This window comes from Molothrus ater, chromosome 2 (assembly GCF_012460135.2).
Source record: "Molothrus ater isolate BHLD 08-10-18 breed brown headed cowbird chromosome 2, BPBGC_Mater_1.1, whole genome shotgun sequence".
Lineage (NCBI taxonomy): Eukaryota > Metazoa > Chordata > Aves > Passeriformes > Icteridae > Molothrus > Molothrus ater.
Window position 1 is genome coordinate 5,175,989 of NC_050479.2, and position 26,875 is coordinate 5,202,863.

The following is a 26,875-nucleotide window of genomic DNA, read 5'->3' on the forward strand; positions in this document are numbered from 1 at the left end:
AAACAATCTCCAAACCATATTCCAAAGCAGCAAAAAACAGGAGGAGCAAATGAGATAATATTGTTTTCCCTTTTCTCAGAGGCTTCTCAGCCTCCCAGGAGAAAAATCCTGGGCAAAGAGGATTTTTCAGAAAATTTGACAGTGACAGGAGGAGGTAAAGGAAATCTTGAATAGGTGTCACCTTTCTCTTCCCTCTTCGTTGCAGCCACGGTACAATGAAGTATTTTGTTTCTAAAGTTTAACTTCCACTTCCCTAACAGCTTCTTAAAATTATCTGTACCTGGCTGTAAGTGTCTAGCATCAGGAACCTGTGCAGGAATATTTTTATGTGATGTATCTTATTTTGCCCTGAGGCCTGTAAGTTGTGATCCCATCCCAGTTCTAGTGCTAGGTGTGCACTAACAGTGTTAATAAAAAGGAAGGTTGCTAAACCTCTAAATAAACTTTTTTCTTCCTGTCATTGGTGAGTGACAAAATAATTTCTAAGGAGAAGGTTCTTTTTCACTGTTCATGTCCAATTATAAATTCAGCCTCCAATGGGAATAGACAGGTGTTTGGAGATGTGGATAATAAACTGCTCAACAGATCTCTCTGGATCAGAGCCAGCTCTGCAGTGACATCTTACTGCTATTCCACTGTAATTTTTTAAATATTTTGAAAATAACAATATATGACAGCACGAGGAATGCTGAGGCTGTGATTTCCAGGGCATCCCACAGCATGAGAAGCCAGCAGCACTAGCACACAGCACTCACACAGTTTGGGGATCTGGGGCCAGCACCCACCAGAGGAGACCTGGGGAGGGCTGGGGATGCTCTGACCACACTCCCAGGTGCCTGAGAGTCCCCTCCTCTGCTGGGGGAGCTCCATCTCCTCAGTAACCTCTCCTCAAGCAGCCAAAAATGTGACAAGTGCTGTGACTGCATTTGCATTGTCCACTGCTGCTGGCTGGGGCATGAACTGGGCAGCGTTTATTTATTTATTTGTTAACAGAGGATGGAGGCAAAGTTTTGCTGTATGCTGCCATCTGCTGTGGGCTTCACATGATTATGAGCATTTCAAATTTGTTTCTGACAGAGATAATGCTGCTTAGAGGAAAGGTGGCCAAACAAATGACACATGGAGTTGTATGAAAAGGATCTAAAACTCCCTTTCCACTTGACCCCCTATGCAAAACATCCTTCAAACAGTGAGAAACGTGTAGGAATGAATTATGATTTACTGGTGCTTTTAAGGGCAAATTATTTCCTCTAAGTGCTTCATGCTGTGGTGCTTCAAGGCATTCTTGTTCTTTTCTCTTCCCTTATCATTTTCCTCCCTCCCTGCCTTCCCTGTCTCACCTGAAAGCTCCAGGGGGACCAAGTTAAGGTTGGCAGCCTCAGAGCAGAGCTCTGACGTGGGTGCCTGAGGCAGAGCCAGGCTCCTGTCTCAGCTGCCAGCCCTGTGCCTGCATCTACCTTGAGTAAATACACTCCAGCATTAGGAGGTGGGGAAATCAATAATCTTTTTTCCTCTTGCTCATTGCATTTTACAATTGCATTGCTCAGACTATCAAAGCTCTCTTCAGGGAAATGAATTGGTGATGGAGTCAGTTTTCTTTTGATCAAGAAATACTGGTCTAGTTGTATTTTGACAACCCATAAGATTGGTTGCCTTTTTTACCTCCCCCTTGCCAAAAATGATGCAAACTACTTAAAAACTTACTCATACACCTGGTGGGGATGCTGGGGCCACAGCCTGCTGTCCTCTGCTGGAGCTGGAGCTCCACCAGCAAGAAAACAAAGTGTGACAAAAGCAACAAAACAAACTTGGAAGCCTCTGCTGGTGTTAAACACATCAAAAGAGAGATTAGAGGCAATGATCAAATGTGCTCTTGCAGTCCAGATAAGAAACACTTCCTTGTACCTTCCCTAAAGTCAAACACACCAGGCAAGCTCCTTTCTTACTGTGCTTTATGTAATCTGGGGCTCTTGGTGCTCACAACTCTGATACTGCTTCTAACAGGGCTTTTTGTTGGAGGAAATAAATTTGGCCTGCAGGTCTCAAACCAGTGCTGCTCTCCCAGAGATGCTGGATGTGTGTGCAGCTTCCAGGGATCCAACCAGGCTGGAAGCAGCACCAGCAGGATGCACAGTGCAGCCCTTAGAGGGAAAGCTCTCAACCTGCATTGTTTGGGTATTGGAGGCACTCTAAGAAGTGAAGAGCCACATTTAGGTGCTTTTGCTTTAAAGGTACTTAAAAAGTACCTTTAAATTTGCAGTACTTAAATTTGCATTTACAGATTTGAGTCTTCCCCTAAGAGCAGAGCTGGGCAGATCCTCACCTCTGTGCTGGGATGTACCCAGTGCAGGATGTATTAAAAGCATTTCAATTGCAAGTTAAATGCATGTCACCCTGTCACTGTCATATTTTTGGAAAAATCCCTTCACCAGGATTTCTTCTCCTGGGAAGCTGAGAAGCTTCAGAGAAAAATGAAAACAATAATTATCTGGTTGCTTCTCCTGTGTTTTGCTGCTTTAGAATGTAGTTTAGACATTGTTTACTACCAGGTCATTGTTTGTTTGGTTTCATGTGAATTGTTCTGACTTAATGACCAATCACAGCCAGCTGTGTCGAGGCTCTGGAGAGAGTCACAGGTTTTATGTTAGTATCTTGTTAAACCTTCTGTAAGTATCCTTTCTCTACTCTTTAGTATAGTTATAATATAATATAATATAATATAATATAATATAATATAATATAATATAATATAATATAATATAATATAATATAATATAATATAATATAATATATCCTTCTAAAAACATAGAGTCAGATCCATCTTTCCTCCTGCCACGAGGAACCCCAAAAAATACCACATCACCCCTCAGAAGTCACTTTGGCTTCCTCAGACACCAAACTTAGGCTCTCATTTTTACGCTTATCTCTGACTCTTTACAGAAATTTCCTGCTCATTTGTACATCACAAGTGGAAGAGAAAATATTTTGGATTGGCCAAAGGAGAGTTCATCCATGTGATATTTCTCAGAATGTCTGGGGAAAGTTCATATTGAATAAAAATCACATGTGGTTCATCCAAACTTCCCAGCTTTGTCTCAGTTTCCTGGCTAAACTGTCACAGCGACAGGAACAGATGATGAATGGCAAAGGAATTTTTCCTCAAGTGCTGGACAGGTCTCACAAAGTCCAGCATGTGGAGAACATTGGATTCATGTCCTGACAGTCTGTGGCACGTTGCTGCAAGGCTGTGCCCACAGGCAGGTATTTCTAAGGGATACTGTGGTTGTAATTTAACCCAGTGTCACACCAGGGTTCCCAAAGCAGAGGCTGTTTCATCAGCCTCTTTAATAACGTGGCAAATAGACACTCCCCTAATAGAAAGGTCTTAAACACTCCCAAGGTGTTTACCATGAAACCCCTAATCGGGATTGCTTAAACCAGAGCTGCCTCCAGCCCCACCTCCTTTGGCAGCCCTCTGTACCTGCACATGTGGTGTTGAAAATGGTTTTTGTTGAACGAAGAGAAGAAGTGCCAAGGAAAAGGAAAAGTTTGTTAACCTGCCTTAAAAACTCTTAAAAAAACTTACTCTTGTGTGCACCAGTTCATTCCAGCTGTAATGCTGATAACCAGTTCATCAGTCCCACACCTCTGAATAAAACACAATGCCCATGTCCATACAAAACACCTCCCACAGCAAACGTCTTAAACCCCCAGGTATATTCCCCTGGCTTAATGTTAAGAAATATGTTAATATTGTGATTATATTTATTTTAAAGCCTCTGGCATGAATGTTAATGGCATATGGAGGGGGAGGAAAATCCAACTGTAGGGAGACACTCTTTTTTGTGGCAAGGGGGTTGGAGTTGGATGATGTAAGGTCCCTTAGAAACCAAACCATTCCATGATTCTGTGATTCTACATCCTGCCAGTGCATTATTAAGACAGCACTGCAAGGGGTCTAGCAGAAATCAGAAGGAAGAATGAGGGAAGATTTGCAGGCTCACTGGGCTGGGTCTACCCATAAGTGACTGTCATTGATCTGGGGGTCAGTGTGGCTTCTGGTTGGGAAGATTTCAGTAGCTTTCCACAGTTTACACTGGGTTTCTCTTTAATACAAAAGCAGACCACAATGGATACATATCATACAGCCTTTTTATAGAAACAGAAGAGTTCAAAAGGAATTTTCAGGGGTCCTTTCAGAAATATGAAATAACAACACTGTCAGCTCCAAGAGCAGCACCCTCATCTCCAGACTGCTGATACTACTAAAATATCAGCCATGTTAGGCTGTGAAAATGTCATTATAACAAGCAATAAACATGAAAACTCTTCTGAAAATGTCTCAGCTACACAAGGGTTCAACATACTTTGTTGTAGCTCTGTCATGCTTCTGTCAGTTGAAATTAATTCCAGTTTTGGTGTCAGCTTTGCAATAATCATTCCCTTTCTTTTTAACAACATGCAGGCTTGGGAAGTGCTGTTTCCATTGCACTGCAGTTTCTTCAGTCAGGGTGAAAGGGTTTGGAGCAGTGTCCTGTGATATCAAGGTTTGTATCCACAGAACAGAGTGGAGGCTGGCAGTCCATGTGGGTTTGCTGTTTTCTCCTGGATTTGACATTGCAGCAAAAATTCAGTGCTGATTCTGCTGGCGCTTTCTTGCAGCAATGGTGATCAAATACTGATTGAGAAGCACACAGGCTGCATCCAAAACCACATCTCAAGCAGATCACCAGCACCTGATCAGATGATAAGATTAATTTTGGCTGATATTGGAAAGCTCTGACAATATTATCCATTATTCAGCCCACGCCATCCCCGGCGATCAATTCAGAAATTGACAACTTTCACCCTGGGAGTTTTACAAAGGGCAAGTGTCAAACCATCAGGCATTTTCCAGCCTAAAAATAGCTGAGACTGTTGCATTAAAATGGAAATCAGGAAACCACAGCAGCATTTCTGATATTTTGTCCTTTGTCTGGCTGGCATCAGTCCATCCACACACTGATGTCACTAAGAGGGACAGAGGGTGTGGGATCTGTATTGCCCCATTAACAGAGAAAAGGAGGGAAAGCAGGGCATAAAGAAGCTTCTCTTCCATTTAAATTCTGTAATCTCAGAACTTTCCAGTCAAGTTACAACCTGTTGCTCATTTCAGAGCTATTTACTGCAGGAAAACACAGAAGTATTTGATTTTTATGAACTTTGTTCGCAGCGACATGATAATACATTTGAATTCAGAGACTATTTTTTCTAAGAGTTGAACATACTTGTCAAAAGTGCCAACCTTCTGCTTCCTGCTTGCTTTTGGATCCAAAGGAAGCTGCTGCTGCCTGTGCAACAAGAGCAACAAGAGCAACAAGAGCACAGAACTCTTTGTGGACCTATATGAATGCTTTCAGGAAAATGGTATTTTTGCAGTCGGGTACTTGGAAGGTAAATACTAAAACAACAGCGAGCAACCTGATCTATAGTTATTCTAGTCTTTGTCTGCAAAACTTTATTGTGACAGCATTCAGGGTTATCAATCTTAGCTTTTTCTCTCTGTGGAAAATCTGTAGCTGACAGCAAACACACATGCTGATCATCCATCTGCTTCTTGCACCCAAACCAGGCGGAATGTGCAACAGTTTGCGTCACGTGCAGTTGCCAGTCACAAAAAGAAACGGTGAAAGGTGCTCTGTGAAGGTCCAGAGCTCAGAGCAGGTGACCAGAAGAATGGGCTGGGTCCTTCTGCAGGGCTGGAGTGTGGTGTGGGTTTTCAGGAGCCCAGAGCAGGGCCACTCCCCTCAGGTCTGCAGTTCTTCTCTCTGGGGGAAAGAAAAACACATTTATGCATCTCTTGCAAAGGCTGGTGTTGGCACCCACTGAGCTCTGGAAGGCTTTTCCCACTGCACTCAGGTCTCCAAGGGGACTGAGGGGCTGCTGGAGCTGGTCCTGCCAGCAGGATCATAGAAACATGGAATGGCTTGGGTGGGAAGAGACCTTAAAGATCATCTCATTCCAACCCCCCTGCCATGGGCTGGGACACCTTCCACTATCCCAGGTTGCTCCAAGCCCCAATGTCCAACCTGGCCTTGGACACTTCCAGGGATCCAGGGGCAGCCAGAGCTGCTCTGGGCACCCTATGCCAGGGCCTGCCCACTCTCACAGGGAAGAATTTATATCCTAACATCTAATTTAAACCTACTATCTGTTGGTTTGAAGCCATTGTCCCTTGTCCTGTCACTCCAGGCCCTTGTCAAAGTCTCTCTCCATCTTTCAGGCTCCCTCAGGCACTGGAAGGCTGCAATTAGGTCACCCCAAAGCTGCTCTGCTCCAGTTTGATCTGGGCTGTGCCCCAGTACAGCTCTGCCAGGTACAACCCATTTCCTTGGCCCCACTTCTAAAGGTACACTAGTTCTAATTTCTTTAGGTTTGCTTTAAAGTCCATTAAAAAGTGTCCAAGTTTCCATGCTGCACCTGAAAATCCTTTCTAAGGGGATAAACTTACATCTGAAGGATGTCCCTCTGAAAAATTCCAGGATTTTAGCACTTGGCTCAACAAAGATTTTGCTGCACTTTTTTTCTCCTTTGATTGCTTTATAACGGAGATCTGTAATTTCATGTGATATGAGCTCTTAATCTGAAGTGTTTGTATAAGCAAATAAATCACAGTGATATATTCAGGGGGAATAAAATCAAGTAATATTACAGGTCTTGAAGACTCAGAAGTATTCTGTTTTCCTCTTTCCTTTGAGTGACAGATAGGCTTGTGATAGCACAAATCATCATGTGCAATACAAGTTGTGAAAACAGCGTGTGTCATCCAGCATTCAGAGGTGGGCTGAGCTGAAATTGCACACATCACCTTATTTTGGGCATTTGCTTGTCTGTGAATGTTTGATATTGGCAGTTTGGTTTGAGGAGGGAGTCTCACATACTTCACAAGCGAGGTGGCCACGGGGGTGGTTTCAGCAGGTGCCTGCATTGCTGGGTTGCTGCTGCTGGGATGGCACCATTGCTATCCCTGCATAATCCCCATGTACTCCCCCCAGGCTGGGTGTGGGAGCAGCAGCTCTGCCTGCCAGGGCAAAGCTGCAGCAGGAAGGGATGCACACTCTGTGGCTTTGCCACAAAGACAGGAAAATCACAATGAAAAGCCTGTGCACAGCACTCTACCTGTGCAGAACCCTCCCAGGGAGCTGGAGGAGGGTTCTCCTGCCTTGCACTTGCCCTGTCTGTCACTGTCATATTTTCTGGAAAAATCCCCTTGCCCAGGATTTCTCTCCTGGGAAGCTGAGAAGCCTCAGAGAAAAAGGAAAACAATAATTATCTGATTTGCTTCTCCTGTGTTTTTCTGCTTTGGAATGTGGTTTGAGATTGTTTATCCAACATGTGAATTGTTTTTACTTATTGGCCAATTGTCACAGACACCTTTTATGAAAAATCTTTTCTTTAGGATTTTTCCTCCTGAGAAGCTGAGAGGCCTCAGGAACAAAATGTAAACAATGGTTATCTGCTGCTGTGGAATGCAACAGGTGCATCTGGGATTGGTCTCATGGGGTTGTTTCTAATTAATGGCCAATCACAGCTCAGCTAGCTCGGACAGAGAGCTGAGCCACAAGCCTTTGTAATCATTCCTTCCTACTCTATTCTTAGCTAGCCTTCTGATGAAATCCTTTCTTCTATTCTTTTAGTATGGTTTTAATATAATATATATCATAAAATAATAAATCAGCCTTCTGAAACATGGAGTCAACATTCTCGTCTCTTCCCTCATCCTAAGACCCCCTGTGAACACGGTCACAGCCAATCACAGCCAAGCTGTGTCAGACTCTGGAGGAGAGAGACACGAGTTTTTCATTAGTATCTTTTATCCTTCTGTCTGTATCCTTTCTGTATTCTTTAGTATAGTTTAGTATAGTATTCTTTAATATAATATAGTAACATAAAATAATAAATTAGCCTTCTAAGAGCATGGAGTCGGATTCATCATTTCCTCCTTTCATTGGGGGTCTCAGAAAATACCACACCCTGTCTAGTGCCACTTGAAGGGTCTGAGTGCCCTTGGCACCACCTGAGCCATGTAGGGTATCTGAGCCATCCCTATGGGGATGCAACCCAGGGTGAGCTGCAGGTCCTTGCCTTCTTCAGGAGCACCTGTGAGCCTGGCAGGACAGCCTGGGATCTTTGGAATGGCTCTGGATGGCCCTGCCCGGGCAATGGAGCCCCAGCAGGAGCACAGTGCCTGTCTGTGCTCAGCTGCCTGAACCCTGACACTGGGCCACCCTTGGGTCAGCTGAAGGTGGCTGCAGTGTCCCCTCACTTCCCTGGCTCTGCTCTCCTTCCAGCCAACACCGTGTTCCCTCTTCGGCCCACTCAGCTTCCACTCCCCAGGCTCCTCTGGAGAAGCCCCAGGGCTTCAAACCAAGTCACAGAATCACAGAATGGTGAGGATTGGAAGGGACCTCTAAGATCAGCTCATCCCAACCTCCCCTACCTCGGGCAGGGACATCTCCTGCTATTTCAGGCTGCTCCAGGCCTTATCCAGCCTGGCCTGGGACACTGCCAGGGATGGGGCATCCATTACCTCAGGGCCTCCCCACCCTCACAGTAAAGAATTTCTTCCTGTCTAACCTCAATTTCCCCTCTTTCTGTTCATACCCATCACTCCTTGTCCTGTCACTGCAGTTCCTGACAAGGTGTCCTTCTCCAGCTTCCCTGCAGCCCCTTCAGACTCTGGAAGGTGCTCTGAGGTCTCCATACAACCTCCTCTTCCTCAGGCTGAACAGCCACAGCTTTCCCAGCCTGTCTTCTTTGTGGAGGTGCTGCAGTCCTCTTATCAATGTTGTGTCCCTTCTCTGGACTTGCTCCAACATTCCCATGCCTTTCCTATTTTGAGGCCACCAGAACTGTACATTATATATTCCCCAATGGTTTCCTGGTCCCCATCTCCTGACCCAGCCCTTCCACACCTCCCTGCTCCCTGTTCTGCTCCAGCCCCCCTTCCCTATGATTCCCACCCCTTGGATGTGCTGGCCTCTCCTCTCTACCCCTGTGGGGTGCCCCCAGCCCCTCACCAAACCCCAGCACCCTGCTCTGCCCCAGCCCCAGTCCCCAAACACCCCCTCCAATCTCAATGTCCATACAACACAGCTCAGCTCTGACAAATATGGGCCAAACCCCGTGTGGCACAAAGTGACAAGCAGGGGTGACAAGCAGGGCAAGCCCAGACCTCCATCTGCTCGTGGATCCAGTCCAGGAAGGAGGTGGTTCTGCTGTAGACCCCTGGCTTGTTCTTCTCTGCACAGCCCACTCCAAAGCTGGTGGTGCCCACCAGCTTCCAGACACTCATATCTTCACATGCTAAAGGACCCCCACTGTCTCCCTGAGGGAAAAAGAATTAAAACAAATGTCAGTGTCCTAGAAAAGGAGGGAATTGTGTGTTTGGGGAGGCAGGGGGAGAGACATAGTCCAGTAATTCAAAATCTCTTGTTCCTGCTTTGTTCTGGATCCTGGGAAAAGCACCTTACGGGAGGGCTTGGAGACTTTTGAGACATGAATGAGATCATATTTTTCTTTCCCTGGCTCCTGGCTATTGAGCTGAGCTTAGCCCAAGGTTGCAACACCAAGCTCCCATTTGACCTCCTCCCCTGCCTGCTCCTGCCTGCTTCTCCAGCCCTTCCCAGGCACTTTGCTAGGCAGATTCAGCTCAATGAACTCACATCCAAGTACTGAAAACTTCCCATTTCTTCTTTGCTGCCCTACAATAATCAGAGCCAGAACAACAACTGGAAAAAAGGGAATTTGGAACAAGCATTCCCACTGGTGAGCAGGGCTCCTCCTGTCACGTGGAGCTGTGCGTTGAACACGCTGCCTTTGGGCAGCTCTCCTGGTTCCAAGTGCCTTTTTGGGGGGGTTATGTGCAAAAAAGAGATGAAATGCAGATTTAGGCACACACTGCCTTTGCTTTTTTTTTGTCCCAAGTGTGATTGGTATGGAGCAAATCTGGAAACATGAAGTTCACAGAATCATTGACAGGTTTGGGTTGGAAGGGACATTGAAGTATGTGTAGATCCAAGCCTCCTGCTTGGAACAGGGACATCTTCCACGAGGAATTCCTGCCCAGCCCGATCTGGCTGCTTTTCACCATGGGCTTTCTGCACCTTGCAGGTCTCTGGAGCTGCTCACAGTGCAGGGAAGTGCAATTCAGTGCAGAGCAGAGGTCACAGCCAAGGCAGAGAAAGGATGGCACCGTGCTGCAGCACATGCAGCAAAATATGTCTTAAGCAAATTTGGCTTCAGAAGTATCAGATAAAGTCCAGAGAAGAAGTATAAAAAGGAAATTGTAGCGTGTGAATGCACACGGTCAGTGATTGATAATTGTGGTGAGCAGAATAAATGGCACAAACCCAAATGTTTGCCCAAGAAAAGCCTGGGAGTGCCTTCTGATAACTTATCACTCATGTTTTTCCATTTCCAATGAGCACAGTTGCAGTTTGGAAACTTCCATACCTGGCAGGTGTCCACCCCTCCCTTTAGGAAACCAGCACAAAGCATTGAAGAAGTTATGATCCCACCGTAGACATCCCTGTGATTGCAAATTGCATTGGAAATCAGAGGAACACCTGCATAATTCATGGTGTCAGATGTGTCACCTGTTAAAAAAAACCAGAAAAAAACAGTAAAAACCTTCCTGCCCTTGAAAATAATCTCCATTTATAAACAGAGAATGTTTTATATACAAAGAATTGGCAAGGAAGGATGAAAGAAACGTGGTTAAATGGAAAGACAAAAGTAAGGCAACTTGGTGTCTCATCATTTACAGAACACAGCAATTATCCATTCTGCAGAGATGGGGATTATCACAGTGTATAAAATAACAATAAAATCTGGACATTGTGTGTTGCCACTTCAAACTAGACAATTAATTACACTAATAAACCAAAAAGCTTGTTGAACATTGTGTTCAATACTAGTGCCAAAACATGTTCCGAATTTATCGCCTGTTCTGTTAGTCAACAAATCATCTGCAAACATCTGATTTACTTTATAAATATTTATTTTATTTCATTCACAGCCTGAACAGATCCTTTCTACAAAGGGGAGTATTTGCACACTGCCTATTGTCAATTTAGGGCTGTTTTTTTTTTTAATGTGGCAAACCTTGCTTTCATTTTCTCCCCACCTTTGGCTGTTATCTGTGGGTCAGGTAATGTTCTGTTCCTGTTCTCTGAACAACAGGAACACGTTCAGTGACACGAATGAAGAGTGATAAAAAACAATTAATGGGTGACAATTCACCCATTTTCACGTGAAGGTGGTTCAGTTTATATTATTGATTAACATGACCCATGAGTCATGGTAAAAAAAAAATTCCCTTTTCTTTTTGATTTTGTTTTATCCAATTTCTACCCAGCCTGCTTTAAAATACACATATCCTTTCTCTAAAAAAAAAAAAAAGGATGGTTAATTCTTGCATTCATGCTGTGCTTCCTATGCTTGGAGTTCTAAAGGGCACAGCCCTGTTTGACTGAGGCTGGGTACAACACTTGGGACATTTTATGTGTGTCATTTTCAACTGTTTCAGAGAATGCCCATCCATTCCTTGTGATAAGAGTTTGCACAACACTTTTGCAGTACAGTTTGTGCATAAAATTTAGTAATATGTCTTCTTTCCCCCTCCAGATATTCCAGAAAATTTAGTGTTAAACAGTGCCCCAACCAAATCCTGTATTTACTGCATGTAAGATGTGTGCATGTAGTGAAATCATCAGCAGGCAATTTAAAATACCTCCTTCCACAGTTGCTCCCCATCCTGATACCCAGCACATTTTCCCTGCTGGGAAATGTTCACCAAAATTGGGCAGACAGATTGGCTCAATGTGACCTATTTATGAAAAAAAAAAAGGAAAAAAAAAGAGAGAGAGAGAGAAGATAATCAAAATTTAGCAAAAAAAAAAGTTTATATGTCTCAGAAAAACTTGAAGATTTGGCTTGCAATGAACTTGTGATGAACACCACCCACTCCCCACATAAATAGCCTGGCAGTTTTCTGAGGTTTTTTGTCTTGTGGGCAACACTGAGGGTTTGAGACAACACCCACGGTAGCCCCAGTGAGTTTTGGGTATGAAGCAACACAAGGAGGTCTCAGCAGGTCAATAAATTGAAGAATGAGCAAAAAGAAGGGCAGATCAGAGGCCCTGGGGTGAGACAAGGAGCTGGGTGTGCACATCCCTGAGAGGGCAGAAAAATTCTTGGATTCTTTGCTTCCCACCCATCAGCTCACAGAGTTTTGGTGCCTCTGTGCTCTGGGACGTGGAATTTCATGGGGTAAAATCAGAGCTTGATGCTTGCAGGGACAAATGGGTGCTCAGGAAAGGGAGGGAAAATACAAAATACAACTGGGCAGCCCCCAGGGGTTCTGTTCTGCACAGTGCAGTGATCCCAGCTCAAGGCATCAAGCCCCCAGCATGGGATACAGTGGGATTGTGCTCAGGTGCAGAGACACTACTATTCCTTACTATTCCTTCCTACTATTCCTTAAATATCCCTTAATATTTCTTATTCCCAAGTAATGAGCAAAAGAAATCAACAGAAATATGAGACAAAACAGAACAAAACCTAGATTAATTTTCATTAAAAGTGAAATTTTAAACCATTACAAGAGAATTGATTTAGAAAATGACTGCCAAGATGTGTCAAAGAGCACCAGCTCCCCTTTACAGCCAGCTCACAGTGATTAGGAGGTATTGGCAGGTATTTCAATTCATACAATATTATTACATATTATTCAACTCATTGTATCAACTGCAGGTAGCATCCTATCAAGAAAATAAAAGTAGTTTTCATTTAAATAATCATTATATTCAAATTGCCTTCTCTTCTCTTTGAAATTCAAGCTTGATTTTCAGCTTTGGACACTTCTGGATCCCCCGGCACTCATGGAAAGGACATGATAAAAATCTCTGTGACCTCCAAGCAGAATGAGGCAGGGTGTTTATTTTAGATAGGAAGAATACTTAGAAAGAATAAAGTTAATGTTTGCCTATTAATAAATGCCTGCAGTAAATCAATACCAGAGTGCACTGGGAACATTTTGCAGCACGTTGTTGCTGTCCATGCCTGGATATGGAGCACAGAGGAGATGCTCACACTGAGGCTGGGGGGTTTCTGCTGGTCCTGTGTGGACAGGGATGTTTTAGCTGGGGAGGTGGGAAAGTCAAGTGAAAGCTCACAGAGATAAATTACCATTGAGAGCAAGAGGTGCTGCCAGTTTCATCAGGGCTATGTCATTCCCCATGGTCTTGGGTTTATAATTCCGGTGGTAAATGATTTTTTCCACTGAGTGTGGGTGAGCCTTGGTGTCCTGCTGAGTCACAAAACCAACCTGGACACTCCATGAGCTCGGCAGGTACAGGCTGGAACAAAGAGGTAGAAGAGAGGGTCAGACCTCCAGAAAAACCCTCAGGTTTTTCTAATTGTCCCCTGAGCTTACACATACAACAGGCAAATAACTCCAGTCTGCTGTGCTGGCTTACCTCTCTATTAATAATGGCCATGTTTCGCATCTAATTTTTAAAAATGAAAAACTAATTTTAGTAAGACACTGGGTCACTGGCACATTATCAGGGCAATTATATGGATCTTCCTAGAAATATCTGAGAGTTTTCCATCAGCCCAGCTGTGTGTGCTCCTGTGAGACCCCACAGCTGCTGCCTGGCACACCTGCACTCAGCCAGGCCTCAGCAGCTTGTGGCAAGGTGTTTTCAAGGAGAAGCTTTCCCTCTGGAAGGTGTTTCTGCCCCAGTCCACGAGCTGGCACATCCTTCAGCCTCCAGCACATGAGCAGCTCCTCTCTTTTTGGCCTCACTCCCCTGGGAAAAGGCTCCAGGGATAGGGGTTGTGTTGCCAGCTCCCATCCCCATCACCCTTCAAACACTCCACAACCAACTGGGTTGGGGTGACAAAGTCAAGGACAAAGGTTCTAAAATGCTGAATTCCTAAGTAATTATTTTTATGGCAACACAGGGCTCTAAATAGGAACTAGGAGTGGGGTTTGTCTATCCTATCTCTTCTCTCTCCTGGGTATAAAAGCATCCTACAAGAACTTACTCAGAAGAAGGCCTCCATGTTGTAGGTGCTTAAAAGTGGGCAGACAAATCCCATTTTAGCTGTCTAAATGTCTTTGGTGAAAGTGGCCAGGAGTTTGTGAGAGCAAGAGGTGCCTCTGCACTATTAGCATCAAACAGGACTGCAAAACCAGACAGCTCATTATAAATATGTTTGTAATTACACAGGGTTTAAATAACTATTTAGCATCTATTTCCCACCTGAAGACCTCTTCAGCTGCATAGAAAGGAGCAGTGAGTAAGTGGCAAAGGGCACAAAACACAGCACAAAAGACTAATAATCACTGATTGATCCTGTCAACTTGAAAAGAATCCTGTAATTTATTTTGGAGCTCCACTGGATCAGAGAAGCCAAATACAAATTCTGTACATGCAATTTACAGAAATTGCAGGTTGGGATACCTAAAATCTAGCACTTAAATCTTGTTTTAAGATGTTTTCCCAGGGAGCTGGGAGTGGCCAGGACATCTGGAAACTGGGGTCCTGAGTTTAGATCACTTCTTGGGGAAGTTTTTTTCAATACTCATGCAAAAAGAGAGGAACAGCTTAAATGTTATGATGCCTTTTGGGGACTACCTTAAAACAGATAGCAGAAAAAAATTAAGAGAATAAAAAATAGTTATATTTATTGAAGGGGCATTAGGTACACTTAGGGCAGACAAAGCCCCTCCAGGGGCTATACTCAAAATGGATGATGGGTCATGGGTTTTCACACTTTTATAAGTTTGGTCCATTTGCATATTGGGGGTGTGATAGATGAGTAATGCAATGGTTGACTCTCACAATTAAAAGGTAAATATCATGTATATATGTTCAGAGAAGTTTTATAGATTTATAGTTATGTTTTATCCCCCCTTGTGTTGTTATTATGGGGTGGCCTGGGTTTGGGACATTTGGGGGGGGGCAGTTTGTTACTATGGCAGCACCTGACATCCAATCAAGATTTAAGGAACCAAACTCCAGCACTGGACAGCAAAGAAGGAGTTGATGGACAGAACTTTGGGAGGGGCTAAAGGGTTAAAAGGAAAAACCTCCCTTGTGTGGGTGAGCACATGGTGGGAAAGATCCTCTGCTCCCTGCCCCATATTATTTTTCTCTATTCAGTCTTCTGTTGTATTTTTGATAAGGTTTTAATAAACCTTTAAAAATTTTGGAAGTGAGTATCGTTTCTCACAGGGGTTAATCTTCCAATTACAGCTTCAGGTAATGAAGCCATTTACTCCAAGTTTGCTCTCCCCCACCTCACTTTTGTTTACATTTCTTGGTACTCAAGACAGTGAGGAGTCCTTGATTCCCAGGCCTAGAGAGGAATTCTGTTGTCTGACCAAAATGGGAAAGCAGCAGCTAACACATAATACTAAATACTTAATACTCTACTAATGGAGCTTAGAGTTACACACTGAAGAATTACAGGATTACAAACTCATGAAAACCATAAAAGCCAAAACCGCACGGCATCGGCCCCGGATGAGGCTGCGCGTCCTGCAGGTTATTTTGAAAATCAATCCGAGTGTCCCCCAAGCAGGGGGGTTTGGGCAGGGGGGTTTGGGCACTCACTCATAGACGCAGTGGGCGGCTGTGAGGATCCAGAGGGGGGTGATGACCGAGCCCCCGCACAGGTGGTGGCCCTGGAACTGCAGGCTGACCTGCCACGGCCACTGCCGCGGTGACGACGCGTTGCCCCCCACGATGCGCGGCCCGTAGCTGGCCCGAGTGCCACACGCTGCCAGGGAGCAAAGGTTACAGTGCAGAGAGGAAACACAGCCCTGGTTTGGGTCACATTCAGCCCCTCTCACAACCACAGAAGCACAGAATAATGAGGTTGGAAGAGACCTCTAAGATGAGTCCAACCCATGCCCTAACACCTCAACCAGTGCCATGTCCAGTCTTTTCTTAAACACATCCAGAGATGGTGATTCTACCACCTCCCTGGGAAGAGCATTCCAGTACTTTATTATTCTTTTGGTGAAAAATTTTTTCCTGATATCCAACCTCTACCTTCCCTGACGTAGCTGGAGGCTGTGTCCTCTGGTTCTGTCAGTGCTGCCTGGTGGAAGAGACCAACCCCACCTGTCTGCAGCCTCCCTTCAGGAAGGTGTAGAGAGCAGTAAGGTCACCTCTAAGCCTTCTCTTCTCTAGGCAAAACAACCCCAGCTCCTTCAAACGTTCCTCACAAGGCTTGTGTTCAAGCCCCTCACCAGCCTTGTTGCCTCCTCTGGATGTGCTCAAGCATCTCCACATCCTTCCTGAAGTGAGGGACCAGAACAGGGCACAGCACTCAAGGTACAGCCTCACCAGTGCCCAGTGCAGGGCAAGGATGACCTCCCTGCTCCTGCTGGCCACACAATTCCCAATGCAGGCCAGGATGCCATTGGCCTTCTTGGCCACCAAGGCTCACTGCCAGCTCATATTCAGCCGGCTGTCGACCAGCACCCCCAGGTCCCTTCTTGCCTGAACACTGTCCAGCCACACCGCCCCCAGCTTGTAACGTTGTAGGGGATTTTTGTGGCCAAAATGTAGAACTCGGCACTTAGACTTATTAAACTTCATCCCAGCCTTGCTGAGGGTGGGAGGTCTCTGCAGCTGGAGCATCCCCACTCCATCCCCATGGCCACATCCCAAGGGTTTCTCCTCCTCCCTCCCATCCCTGCAGGTCACTCATGGTCTGGGGTTTGTGGGGTCCATGTCTCTCCTTCCCTGCAGGTGCAGTGCTCAGCTGTGTCACTGTCATATTTTCTGAAAAATCCCTTTGCCAGTATTACTTCTCCTGGGAAGATGAGAAACCTCAGAGAAAAAACAATATTATCTCATTTGCTACTCCTGAGTTTTGCTGCTTTGGAATGTGGTCTGGAGATTGTTTACCAACTGGTCATTGTTTGATTGGTTTCATGTGAATTGTTTTTACTTAATGACCAATCACCATCAGCTGTGTCAGACTCTGAGGAGTCAGTCACGAGTTTTTCATAATCATTCTTGTTAAGCCTTCTGTCTGTATTCTTTCTCTACTCTTTAGCATAGTTTTAGTATAATAATATAATATAATAATATAATATAATATAATATAATATAATATAATATAATATAATATAATATAATATAATATAATAGCCTTCTAAGAACATGGAGTCAGATTCTCAATTCCTTCTTTGTCCTGGACACCCAGCAAACACCACACAGCTGAGCTGTAAAACCCCCCTGCTCTGCCCTCCTTCATCCTCAGGGTCCCACACAGGCAGGCTCAAGCATCTCCTCTTCCCTCATGGTGATTTTGCTGTTGTATTTTGATTTTTTGTATCCCAATTTGAGAACTAGGTGGCATGGAGAGGTGTGGGATGGGAATTCCATTAAGGCAGAATTTCCCTTTTCCTGCCAAGATGCCAAGGACTTGGAATTATGGTGTGAGTCCATGGACTCAACACACAGTCCTTAAATATACACTTCCTGCTGGATTCTCACTGCAATGCTCCTGCTGTCTGATGCTCCCAATCTGCCCTCCCAGCCTATTTTCACTTTCTGAAATTCTTTCAAATTTTACATAAAAATACAATTTTTTTTTTGGTGTGATAAGCTGATAGTATAATATGCCCTGAGTACACAGCTGCTCTCAAGTCTTGCCATGCAGTGGATAAAGGAGAGTTTCTGCTTTTATTTTCACTTTTTCTCATTCTTACCCAAACACTTTAAGATGATCACATTGCCAGAAGTGCATTCCTCCCTGAGATGAGAAGACAATGCAGCATTAGTCCCAATTCACAAATCCCTTGGGTTTTTTCAATATTATATCATTTTCCCGTGCACACAAATTTAAGTAACTCATATATTGAAAGAGGTACAAAGGCATGAACTCATCCAATCTAATCAGGGCCTTTAACTGGAATTCTGAAGTTGGGAGCTTGGCCACCATCAGGACCACGTGCTGCCCTGCTGAGGAGGGGTTCACTCTTCCACCAGGGAAGATCTGAAGTCTCCTTGGATTCATTGCTCCCTTCTCGCTGGAAGGTAACTAAAAAAACCCAGCATTTGTCAGGAGGAGTAAATGGACCATAAAGGGTTCATAAACCCACTGAGAAATGTATAAGGATCTGCAAACTGAAACAAACTGCTTCATAATGGAAAAACAGAAGTGCCTGGTGCCTATCCATTTGTGAAAATGGCATCATGGGACAAACAGTCATCTCAAACAGCTAATTTGAAAGCCTTTGTTGATTTTAAATGAGTCCTGGATCAGACTCTTAGTTTATATTCCAGCAAGATGCTGCTGAACCTCAGTCCAGCATGTGTAACACCACCAAACACTTAGAAAGTACCTGAAAAAACAGCAACAATCCCAAACTATCAGTAATTCCCCTTCTATTGATTAGTGCCTTCCTGAAGCAGCTGAGGCATACCTGAGGTTGGTGGCATTGTGCAGGGATGTCACTTGATCAGCTGAGAACCAGTGGCTGAGGGACACAAAATGTCTTTGGAACTGTTTTTCAACTGCATCCACGGGCAGATCACCTGAACTCACATAACTGCAAATAAACCATAAACACAGCTTCCCCAGACAGCATTGCAGCAACCTGCTTAAATAATTCACCAGTTCTGCTAATGAAAACCACAATAATCAGATCCTGGCATTTGACAAAAGTAATTATTTCCTCCCCCTATGCTCCTTACCACGTGCATGTATTTTTGACATAATCATGTGTGGAAGCCACATGTGCTGAGATGTATTTAACTGGCAGAGAAAACAGATTTTAATTGTAATATTACAACGAAGCTTTTCATTGTGAGTGGCTGGCACATTTCCTAAGCCACTTATAAGCTCATTGTCTCCTTTTTCTAGAGTTATGTTTCGCAGCAGGGAGGATGAATAATTTTTAATTTTTCTTCTCTTCTTTGTTGAAAAACTGAGATGTATTTTATCCTAAAGGCAACAAGAATTTATTCAAAGAAACTTTATACTGCTAACTATGAAAGAAATCGTAAGAAGTAACAGAGCATCATGCCAAATCACAACTTCAAATCTTTCTCAGTTTTGTGAAAGTTGGTGAAAGAAACGGTGCTTTTTCAGGAATGGGATCAAGCCAGCAAGAACTGCCTTGCCATGTTCTTCTCTAATTATGAGGTGGACCTTAAAGCCTACCAGATGTCATGACATGAATTGTGTACACAATTTACCTATAGGGGAAGCAAAAGAAGTGGAAAATGCTCATATATTCTTAGTGAGACAAAGTAGAAATTCTCCAGAGTAGAAATCCATTTTGATGTAGGTGAAATGTACATCTTTGGGTTAAGTCTGTGGTTAGAAAACATGGCTATTTAGCCCGACTGCAAAAAGCCTAGGCTCAGAGAAACTGCTTCAGTGAAAGACAGAGATAAGGGGGGGGACGGGACAGAGGGTGATAAAGAGAGACAGAGACAGCTGTGAGAGCAGGTCAACCTGACCTAAGAATTCTTTCTGATAAAGAAGAACTAGCAGCAAATGTCATGTGAAATTAGTAAAAATGAATATGTATGAGCCTATTGTGAAATTGTATGCATATGGATTTGAGAAGAGGATAAAAAGAGACCTGAAGTCCCCAGAAGTACACATGTCATTTTAGGGGAACGATTCCCACATGCGTCCAGCGCTGTAATAAACATACCAGCTTTCATAAAGTTGTAGAGCTTTGTTTATCTCCACAAAACATTAGTGCCTCTCTGACAGGCCACTAGAGTGACAAATAGGATTTGGGCACCTGCATCGCACAGGAAGACTTAGCCAAGCCATTCTATTTAGCCATCCTGCAGGATTTATAGCAGTAATAAAAGGTATTTGCCATCTACAAGTACATCACCTCAAATCTCCTCAGCCGTGTGACTCACAAAGGTGGATTGTTAAGTCATTTTTAAGGCACAAACTAGCACAAGGCTTCATTAGGAAGGCTGAAAGACTCAGAGCTTGTTCAAAATGCCAGATGAAGCTGCTGGCACGTGGTGTCCCTACCTTGAGAAGCCCAGGTGCTTGCAGGTGCTGTTGCCATACTCTGCCCGCCAGTCGTCGGAGCAGACGGTGCGCCAGGAGCCCAGGGTGAACACCTGCAGCACTGCCCTCTTCCCACTCAGCCTGACTTTGGGATTCAGGACAAGAAAAGCCTCAGTGAGCTGTGGAGATGAACATCAGGCACACAACAGGCACACCACACCGCTGTGGTGTCTGTGTTTTCTGGCTCACTGAGCCACTACTTATCTTTTTCATCATTTGGATTCTTTGACAGAATTTTTCTGTGCTTTGTTTTCTTTTGGGTTTTTTTGGTTTTTCTTGTTTTTTTTTTTTTTTTGCTTTCTTAAAATAAGGTACTCTGAGCTAGGACAGCTAGGGGAAGAAAATCTTTGCTGATAGGAATGCCAGCTCAAATCCAGGAGGTGGGGCTGCCTGGCCCTGCAGTGAACTTTAAGGAAGTCTTGGTGATTGCACTGAGCTGGAGCTGCAGGTGCTTTGCCCTGAGGAAACCCATGGTCAGGGTAAGGGATGAAGGTGGTGAGCACCTCCTGTGTCAGAGAGGTGACACTTGTGCCCAGCTGTCCTGCACCTGGGAAAGGGCACATTTGTGAGGGAGAAGGGGGGCCATGCATGTGGTCACTGCTGAACAGGGCTTTCTCCCATGTGCCCATGATTCCAGTGGTATGGAATTGCAAAGGAAGACAGGAAAAGCAGAGGCTTTTCCTGGCTCCACTGATACCTCAAGCCTCCCTGGGGAAAACGCTCCAAATGCTGAACACATTGTTCAGGGTTAGCTGGGGCCAAAACCTTGTGGTTCTTGTCATTCCTACAGAGGGAAAGCTGTGCTGCCTCCTTGGCTGTAGGTACAGGAGCCAGGATTACAAGTGCACTGAGCTAAAACCCACTTATTCTGTTTATTAAAATTAGAGTCCTTTCCCTCCAGAGGGTGTGAACACCACAGTCACCTTCCATAGCAGAGGGAAGTCACTTCCATAGGACAGGGAAGTACCCTTTAAATATCCCTGTGATTCCCAAAACCACTACAGAGAGAAACTCAGAAATAAGTTATACACTTCACAGATGAAGCAACAAATTCTGCAGCACCAAATGCACAAAAGGCTGGTTTCTCCCATTCCCACATCCTTTAAGATAACACCAGGATTTTGCAGCCTTCAAAACTGACACAGCACAATGGTGTGCCAGTGAATTCAGTGTATTCTGTATTTACACACCATAAGGCAGTGGGGTTACACCTTGCAGGCAGAGGAAATGTGAGCAGTCAAAAAGCATCTGGGCTTCTGATGGAGAAAATTATCAAAAATGGCAGTAACAATACTCAGCAATCATCACGTTTATCTAAAAAGCAGTTTGGTTTTTCATAAACTGCAAATCAGTACCTCAGTACCTTCCTCTGAAGTGGTGATTTAGATATTCCATTGGTCTCTGTCTTTCTTGTCTCACCCAAACTCTTTACAACAAGCATTCCTTGATAACTTGCCAGTTCTACAGGGGGAGGTAGGAGGGAATTATAATCAAAATTAAATTACCACATCTGTACTCATCCTCCCCTTCTTTACAGTTGAAGACACCATTGCACCTGGCTGATTTCTGGATACACTTAAAGGACGAGCGACAGCGAAACTTCCCAATGCAGTTGTACTGGACTAAAAGGAATAAAGAACACAGAGCAATGAAAACACACTTGGATTTTAATTTAACACTTCTGCATTCCATTATCTGTCCAGATTTCAGTCTTGCTAAGGAAAAGCCAGCTCCTGTATCTCAGGTTCTCTAGCTGGTCAGAGTGACCCTGAGATATGTTAGAAAGTCTCTTTTCCCAGCCTGGCAGTCGAAGGAGTCAGAGCTCTTCAGTTCTCAGTCTCAAGGTTGTTTATTGTTCCTTATCTATAAAATTCTTTCTCCTGTCCTGCCAAGGTCCACTCAGCAAGACAGTCCAGGCACTCTGCCTGCCCCCAGGGCAGTGTTATCTTTTTATACTAAAAACTACATATACAATATTTACAATTGCTTTCCAATACCTATCACCTATGTTAGACAGTGAGCTTCTACTCTAAACCAATCTAAAAGTGCCACCATCACAGCAGAAGATGGAGGCCAAGAAGAAGAAGGAGAAAGGCTGGACATGCCCAGATTCTTCCATCTTGCCCCCTGAACCCCCATTCTAAAAACCTCAAAAAATCTACTTTTTCACTGCATGATACATTCACTATCATTCTACTTAAACTCTCTTGACTTGTAATTCTTCATACAAGGTTGGTAATTGTTTGTTCCAAGGGCTGAATCAAAGGCACAGGGGTCTTGGGCTCTGTGCCAAGGTCTCTGAGCCCCCTGGGCAGGGGCTCGAGTCCTGCAGGGCAGCCAGAGGAATTTCCTGGGTTCCGGTGCCTGTACTCCAGGAACTTTTGAAATACAGCCTGGAGGCTGCTACCTGGCGCTGCTAAAACTCATTTATTAGTAATGATTTGCAGGAGGAGTCAGCCTTGCTGTGTGTGCTGCCTCCTTCCCAGCTCCCTCTGCACAGTTTAAGTTTCATTTGAGGATGAGTTCCTGCCTGGTGCCTCAGACCCTGAGCAGGAAATTAGGGAGACCCTTGGAAAACACATCCAGTGCTCACTCGCCCAGGGGAATGCCTCAACCTCCCACAAGCTGCTCCCTGCTCCAGGTGTGGAGACACAACAAGCCCTGCACCTGGGCAGATTACACTTCCCAGCCACAACTAAACTCATTTTGCATTTTCTTTTCCTTTGTAGAAGTTGTTTTCGATAGGGGAAAGTTCTTTAATTCTTTGGAAGCAAACTTAGAGGAGTGAATTACAGAACAAAAATATAGTGTGGGCTACCCACAGGAGCCTTTTTGCCCCCAGTTTCTAAACTCAGCACAGTGCCTGAGGGGAGCTGATAAAATTTTACTGGGGAAAGGTTTCCTGAAGCTGCAGGTTCCCCAGTGTTGTAAATATTACACCAATCTTCCCAGGAATGCCAGACCTATTTTACCCCTACATGTAAATAAAATTTAAAGCCATCACCTCAACAAGATTTTTTACTTCCACAAACAAGCCACAGTAGCAGTTTAATTCCATTCTCAGTAAAATGCTCATGAAAAATTAAGCATTTGAATGGCTAAGTGAGAACTTAATAAATAACTAATGGTACTCACCACCCAGGCCAATGGCAACTGCTAGGATTACTGCAAGGAATAAACCACAGATATATGGGAAGTATTTTAGGGAGACAAGAGCATGGCACATTGAAGGTGGTTCAATATCTCCTGGAAAAAAAAAATCCCAAAAAACAGTGAGAAAGTTTCTGTGAGGTTAAACCAGCTGAGCTGGCAATCAAAAAGGTTTATCCAACATTAAACTAGATGTCATCCCTAACTCCTGGATATGCTTCATGAGCTGACCTCACCTGAAGGGATTTAGATTTGCTCTTTCAGGGAATGAGAGGTTTCCAAGTGCTTTGGGGCTGCTGCTGCTCTCAGACATCCCTTGAGCATTTGCCTTGGGAGGGTCTGAGTTGTGCCCCTGCAGAGCACCTGGCCTGTCCTCAATGCAATCAGCAATGTGAGCTCCAAACTCTCATTTTCATGGGCTACATCACACTGGGAGCTTTTCAAGCATATGAGCACCTCTGCTGAAAACTTGAGTCCTGGGGTAAAAATGAAAATCAGACCTGTTCTGTCCCTGCAATCAAACCTGTGTGTAGCTCATAAATAGAAGTTCAAGACAAGAAGGAGGAAATTCACTGGCCCTTTGGACTTGGAAGCAAGGTTAACTGAAAATTATTGAAAGCTAAAGTGATTTGTTCAAAGTTTTGCTATAAATGCAAGAAGAGAACTGAGTGATGGCTCAAGGCTGAGTCTTGAATTTTCAAGTACAAAAAGCTGCATCTAAAGTTGAAATATACATTAGTAGTTATTGCAGAATACATTTCATGAGCTGGATCTGTTTACCAACCACTGACCTCCAGAGCTGACCTCTGCTTAGGGACATTGCCAGTCTGGAAGATAACAAGAGATTCTGCTGAAAATAATGAGTGATTCACTTGTCTCAAATGTATTCTGATGTACAAAGGGCAAACTGTGGGGAAATAGCAAACACCGCTGGGTCATGAGTGCATACAGGAACTGACAGAACCTTGTCTTTAATTTTCGTTCATACAGCTCTTCACTTCCCCATTCCTCAGGCTTTATAATTGAGATTGGCAGGTACAATAAGTCAAAGATAAGGAGTGTCTCCAAGGGCTTAGAGACTCTCTAGGTAAAGCCCAGCTTCCTCAGACCCTCAGGAGCAGCTGAGTAACTGGTTTTGGCAATGGAGCTGGTGTATGCCAAAAATCTTAGACAGCTGTAGCAGCTAATGGACTAGAAAATTAAATAGCTCTATTTTCATTCTGGAAGCTCAGCCTGTCTCTATTGGAACCCATGGTTATTTTGAAACCAATGGGAAGCAGCAAACAGACATGCTAATCCTCCAGGGCTGCTGCATTCTATATTCAGGTTTTTTAATGGACCATTTTCCAGGCTGGCAAAATTTCAAACAAACCATTCAAAAATGTGTCTGGAAAGAGAGGGGAAACGATTGCTTCTGTGTGAACAATCTGGCTGTGAAAAATGCTTGTGTGTGCAAGTGGACACAAGATGTCATCACATCACTGAGCTGGCAAACCTCACACCTGGGGGAGGGAGGTTGTGTTTCCTCCTCCTCGGTGCGATTGCTCCCTCTGGGTGGGCAAGCACAGCTTGGCACACAGTGGTCCACACTGGGATTGCAAAGGCCTGGATTGTCCCACAGTCCCAAAGGGCTCTGGATTGTCCCTACCAGATCCATCTGCACTCGGGTCCACTCTTGCTTGTGGTATGAAGAAGAATCTTTTGAAGGTAAACTGAATTTGTGGTACTGGCGGTTCATCTTCTGTAACGGAGATGATTTCAAGACTTCCAGTAGTGGGATTTGTCTCTTGAACCTGGCTCAACAGGAAAGGAAAAAAAAAGAAAGAAGAAAGAAAATAATCATTATAATGTTGTCACAGAGTCACAGAATGGTTTGGGTTGTAAGGAGCTTAAAGTTCATCCATCCTCTGCCATGGACAGGGACACCTTCCATTATCTCAGGCTGCTCCAAGCCCTGTCCAACCTGCCCTTGGACACTTCCAGGGATGGGGCACCCAGAAATTCTCTGGGCTCTCTGTTGCCAGGGCCTCACCACAGTCACAGTCATGAATTTCTTCTCATCTAAACCCTCTTGCAGCCCTCTTTGGGTACTGGAAGGGCACAACAAGGGCTGTCTGGAGCCTTCTGTTCTCCAGGATGAACAACACCAACTCTCTCAGCCTTTCCACATAGCAAAGGTGCTCCAGCCCTCTGAGCATCTCTCTGGCCTCCTCTGGATTCACTCCAGCAAGGTCCAGGTCCTTCCTGTGTTGGGGACTTCAGAGCTGGGCACAATACATCATTATGTACTTAATTTTCATGAGAGAAACACTTACAATTAATTTACCAGCAAACAACTCAGGTTAATTTTTGTTCAGATTTGTCTAAGCACTGGAGCTACTTTTAATAACTCACACTGGGCTGTGAATCCATCTCCTGCTCTATAATTGCAACAGGAAACAAGAGAAAGCCTAAAATGCATAGGACACCAGCACAGCACCTGACAGGATGTTCATTCATGGAAATTTTACTCCAGTAAAGTTTTGATGGCTTACTATACAGGGGAAAAAATAAAGTTAGCTACACTAGAATTTGGGGCAAATAGATTTGAAATGCTAATTTCCGACTCTGATTCTGCACAATGGCAAAAAGAATCAGATTTTTGATCTCAGAGTGATTGAAATAGGTCCAGGTTTGTTAAAGGCAGTGGAGCTGGTAAGCTGTAAAAGCATCATGCTTGCAGAGTCAGTCCCATAAAATGCTGACAGTAACACATTTTTGGCAAAGAATACATGTTCTATCTGTGATATATCTATAATGGAAAATATCCTGGAGTATTTTTTCACCTTTCAGCAATAAAGGTTTATTTCATTATTTCTTTCATTTAATTTCCTTTATATCTTTCATTTGGTAAAATTTCACCTACATTTAATTGAACATAAATTAAACTTTGTAGAGAATCTGCCAGCATGATTGTTAAATATTAAAAGCAAAAAAGCCTTCTAGCTGGTGCATAATTTGCCCATCAGGAAACAAAACTGCACTCTGAACCAAATTACATGCAAGCCAAACACTGACATTTCGCTTATCCAGAGGCTGTGCAAGGCCCAGAAAGAGTTCGGGCGGGACTCCTGGCTATCACATGCTCCCAAATCTTCACTCACCTCTTCCTGAGAAGTCATAGTTAAAAGCAAAACTGTTTTCCTTCTTCATTATCAAACTCAGAGTTTGCTGAGCCTCTCTGCTCGGGGAGGGTTTCCAGCTGGCCGCTGCGTGCGGCATCAGGGCCGCAGCCGTGTAACCCAACCTGGAGAGGGGTATCGGGTGGCCCTGGATGGCATGGCTACGGAAAGGGGCAGATAAAAATTCAGCATGCTGTTTAATTAGCTGAAAAACGCCAGGCAACACTGTGGGATCTGCAAACCTTCCCATAAACCCTTAGCAAAGGAGCCCCATGAGCGCTCGCTCATCCTCTGCCAAAAGCGAGGGCGCTGAACACCAGGAGCTGGGGGTGGCAGGGAGCAGCAGCCCCAGGACTTCATCTCTTCATCTCTTCTCTTCATTGTCAGAACTCAGGACATCCCCTCTGGCTGTCCTGGACTCCCAAGACCCCTGCTAGGGGCTC

The 26,875-nt window shown here is 44.3% G+C and overlaps 1 protein-coding gene across 1 annotated transcript; it reads right to left on the minus strand.

Moving 5' to 3' along the window:
* Positions 1-5,786: 5,786 nt before the first annotated feature.
* Positions 5,787-26,432, minus strand: TMPRSS3 (transmembrane serine protease 3). Its single transcript, XM_054514021.1, has 13 exons — positions 26,415-26,432; positions 24,920-25,064; positions 23,257-23,367; positions 21,627-21,743; positions 20,083-20,206; positions 18,500-18,625; positions 17,783-17,826; positions 15,669-15,834; positions 13,231-13,400; positions 11,774-11,869; positions 10,495-10,637; positions 9,215-9,367; positions 5,787-5,807 (listed from the first exon to the last, which is right to left on the minus strand). The coding sequence occupies exons 1-13, from the start codon at positions 26,430-26,432 to the stop codon at positions 5,787-5,789; spliced, it is 1,434 nt and encodes a 477-aa protein (XP_054369996.1).
* Between the last annotated feature and the right edge of the window lie 443 nt (positions 26,433-26,875).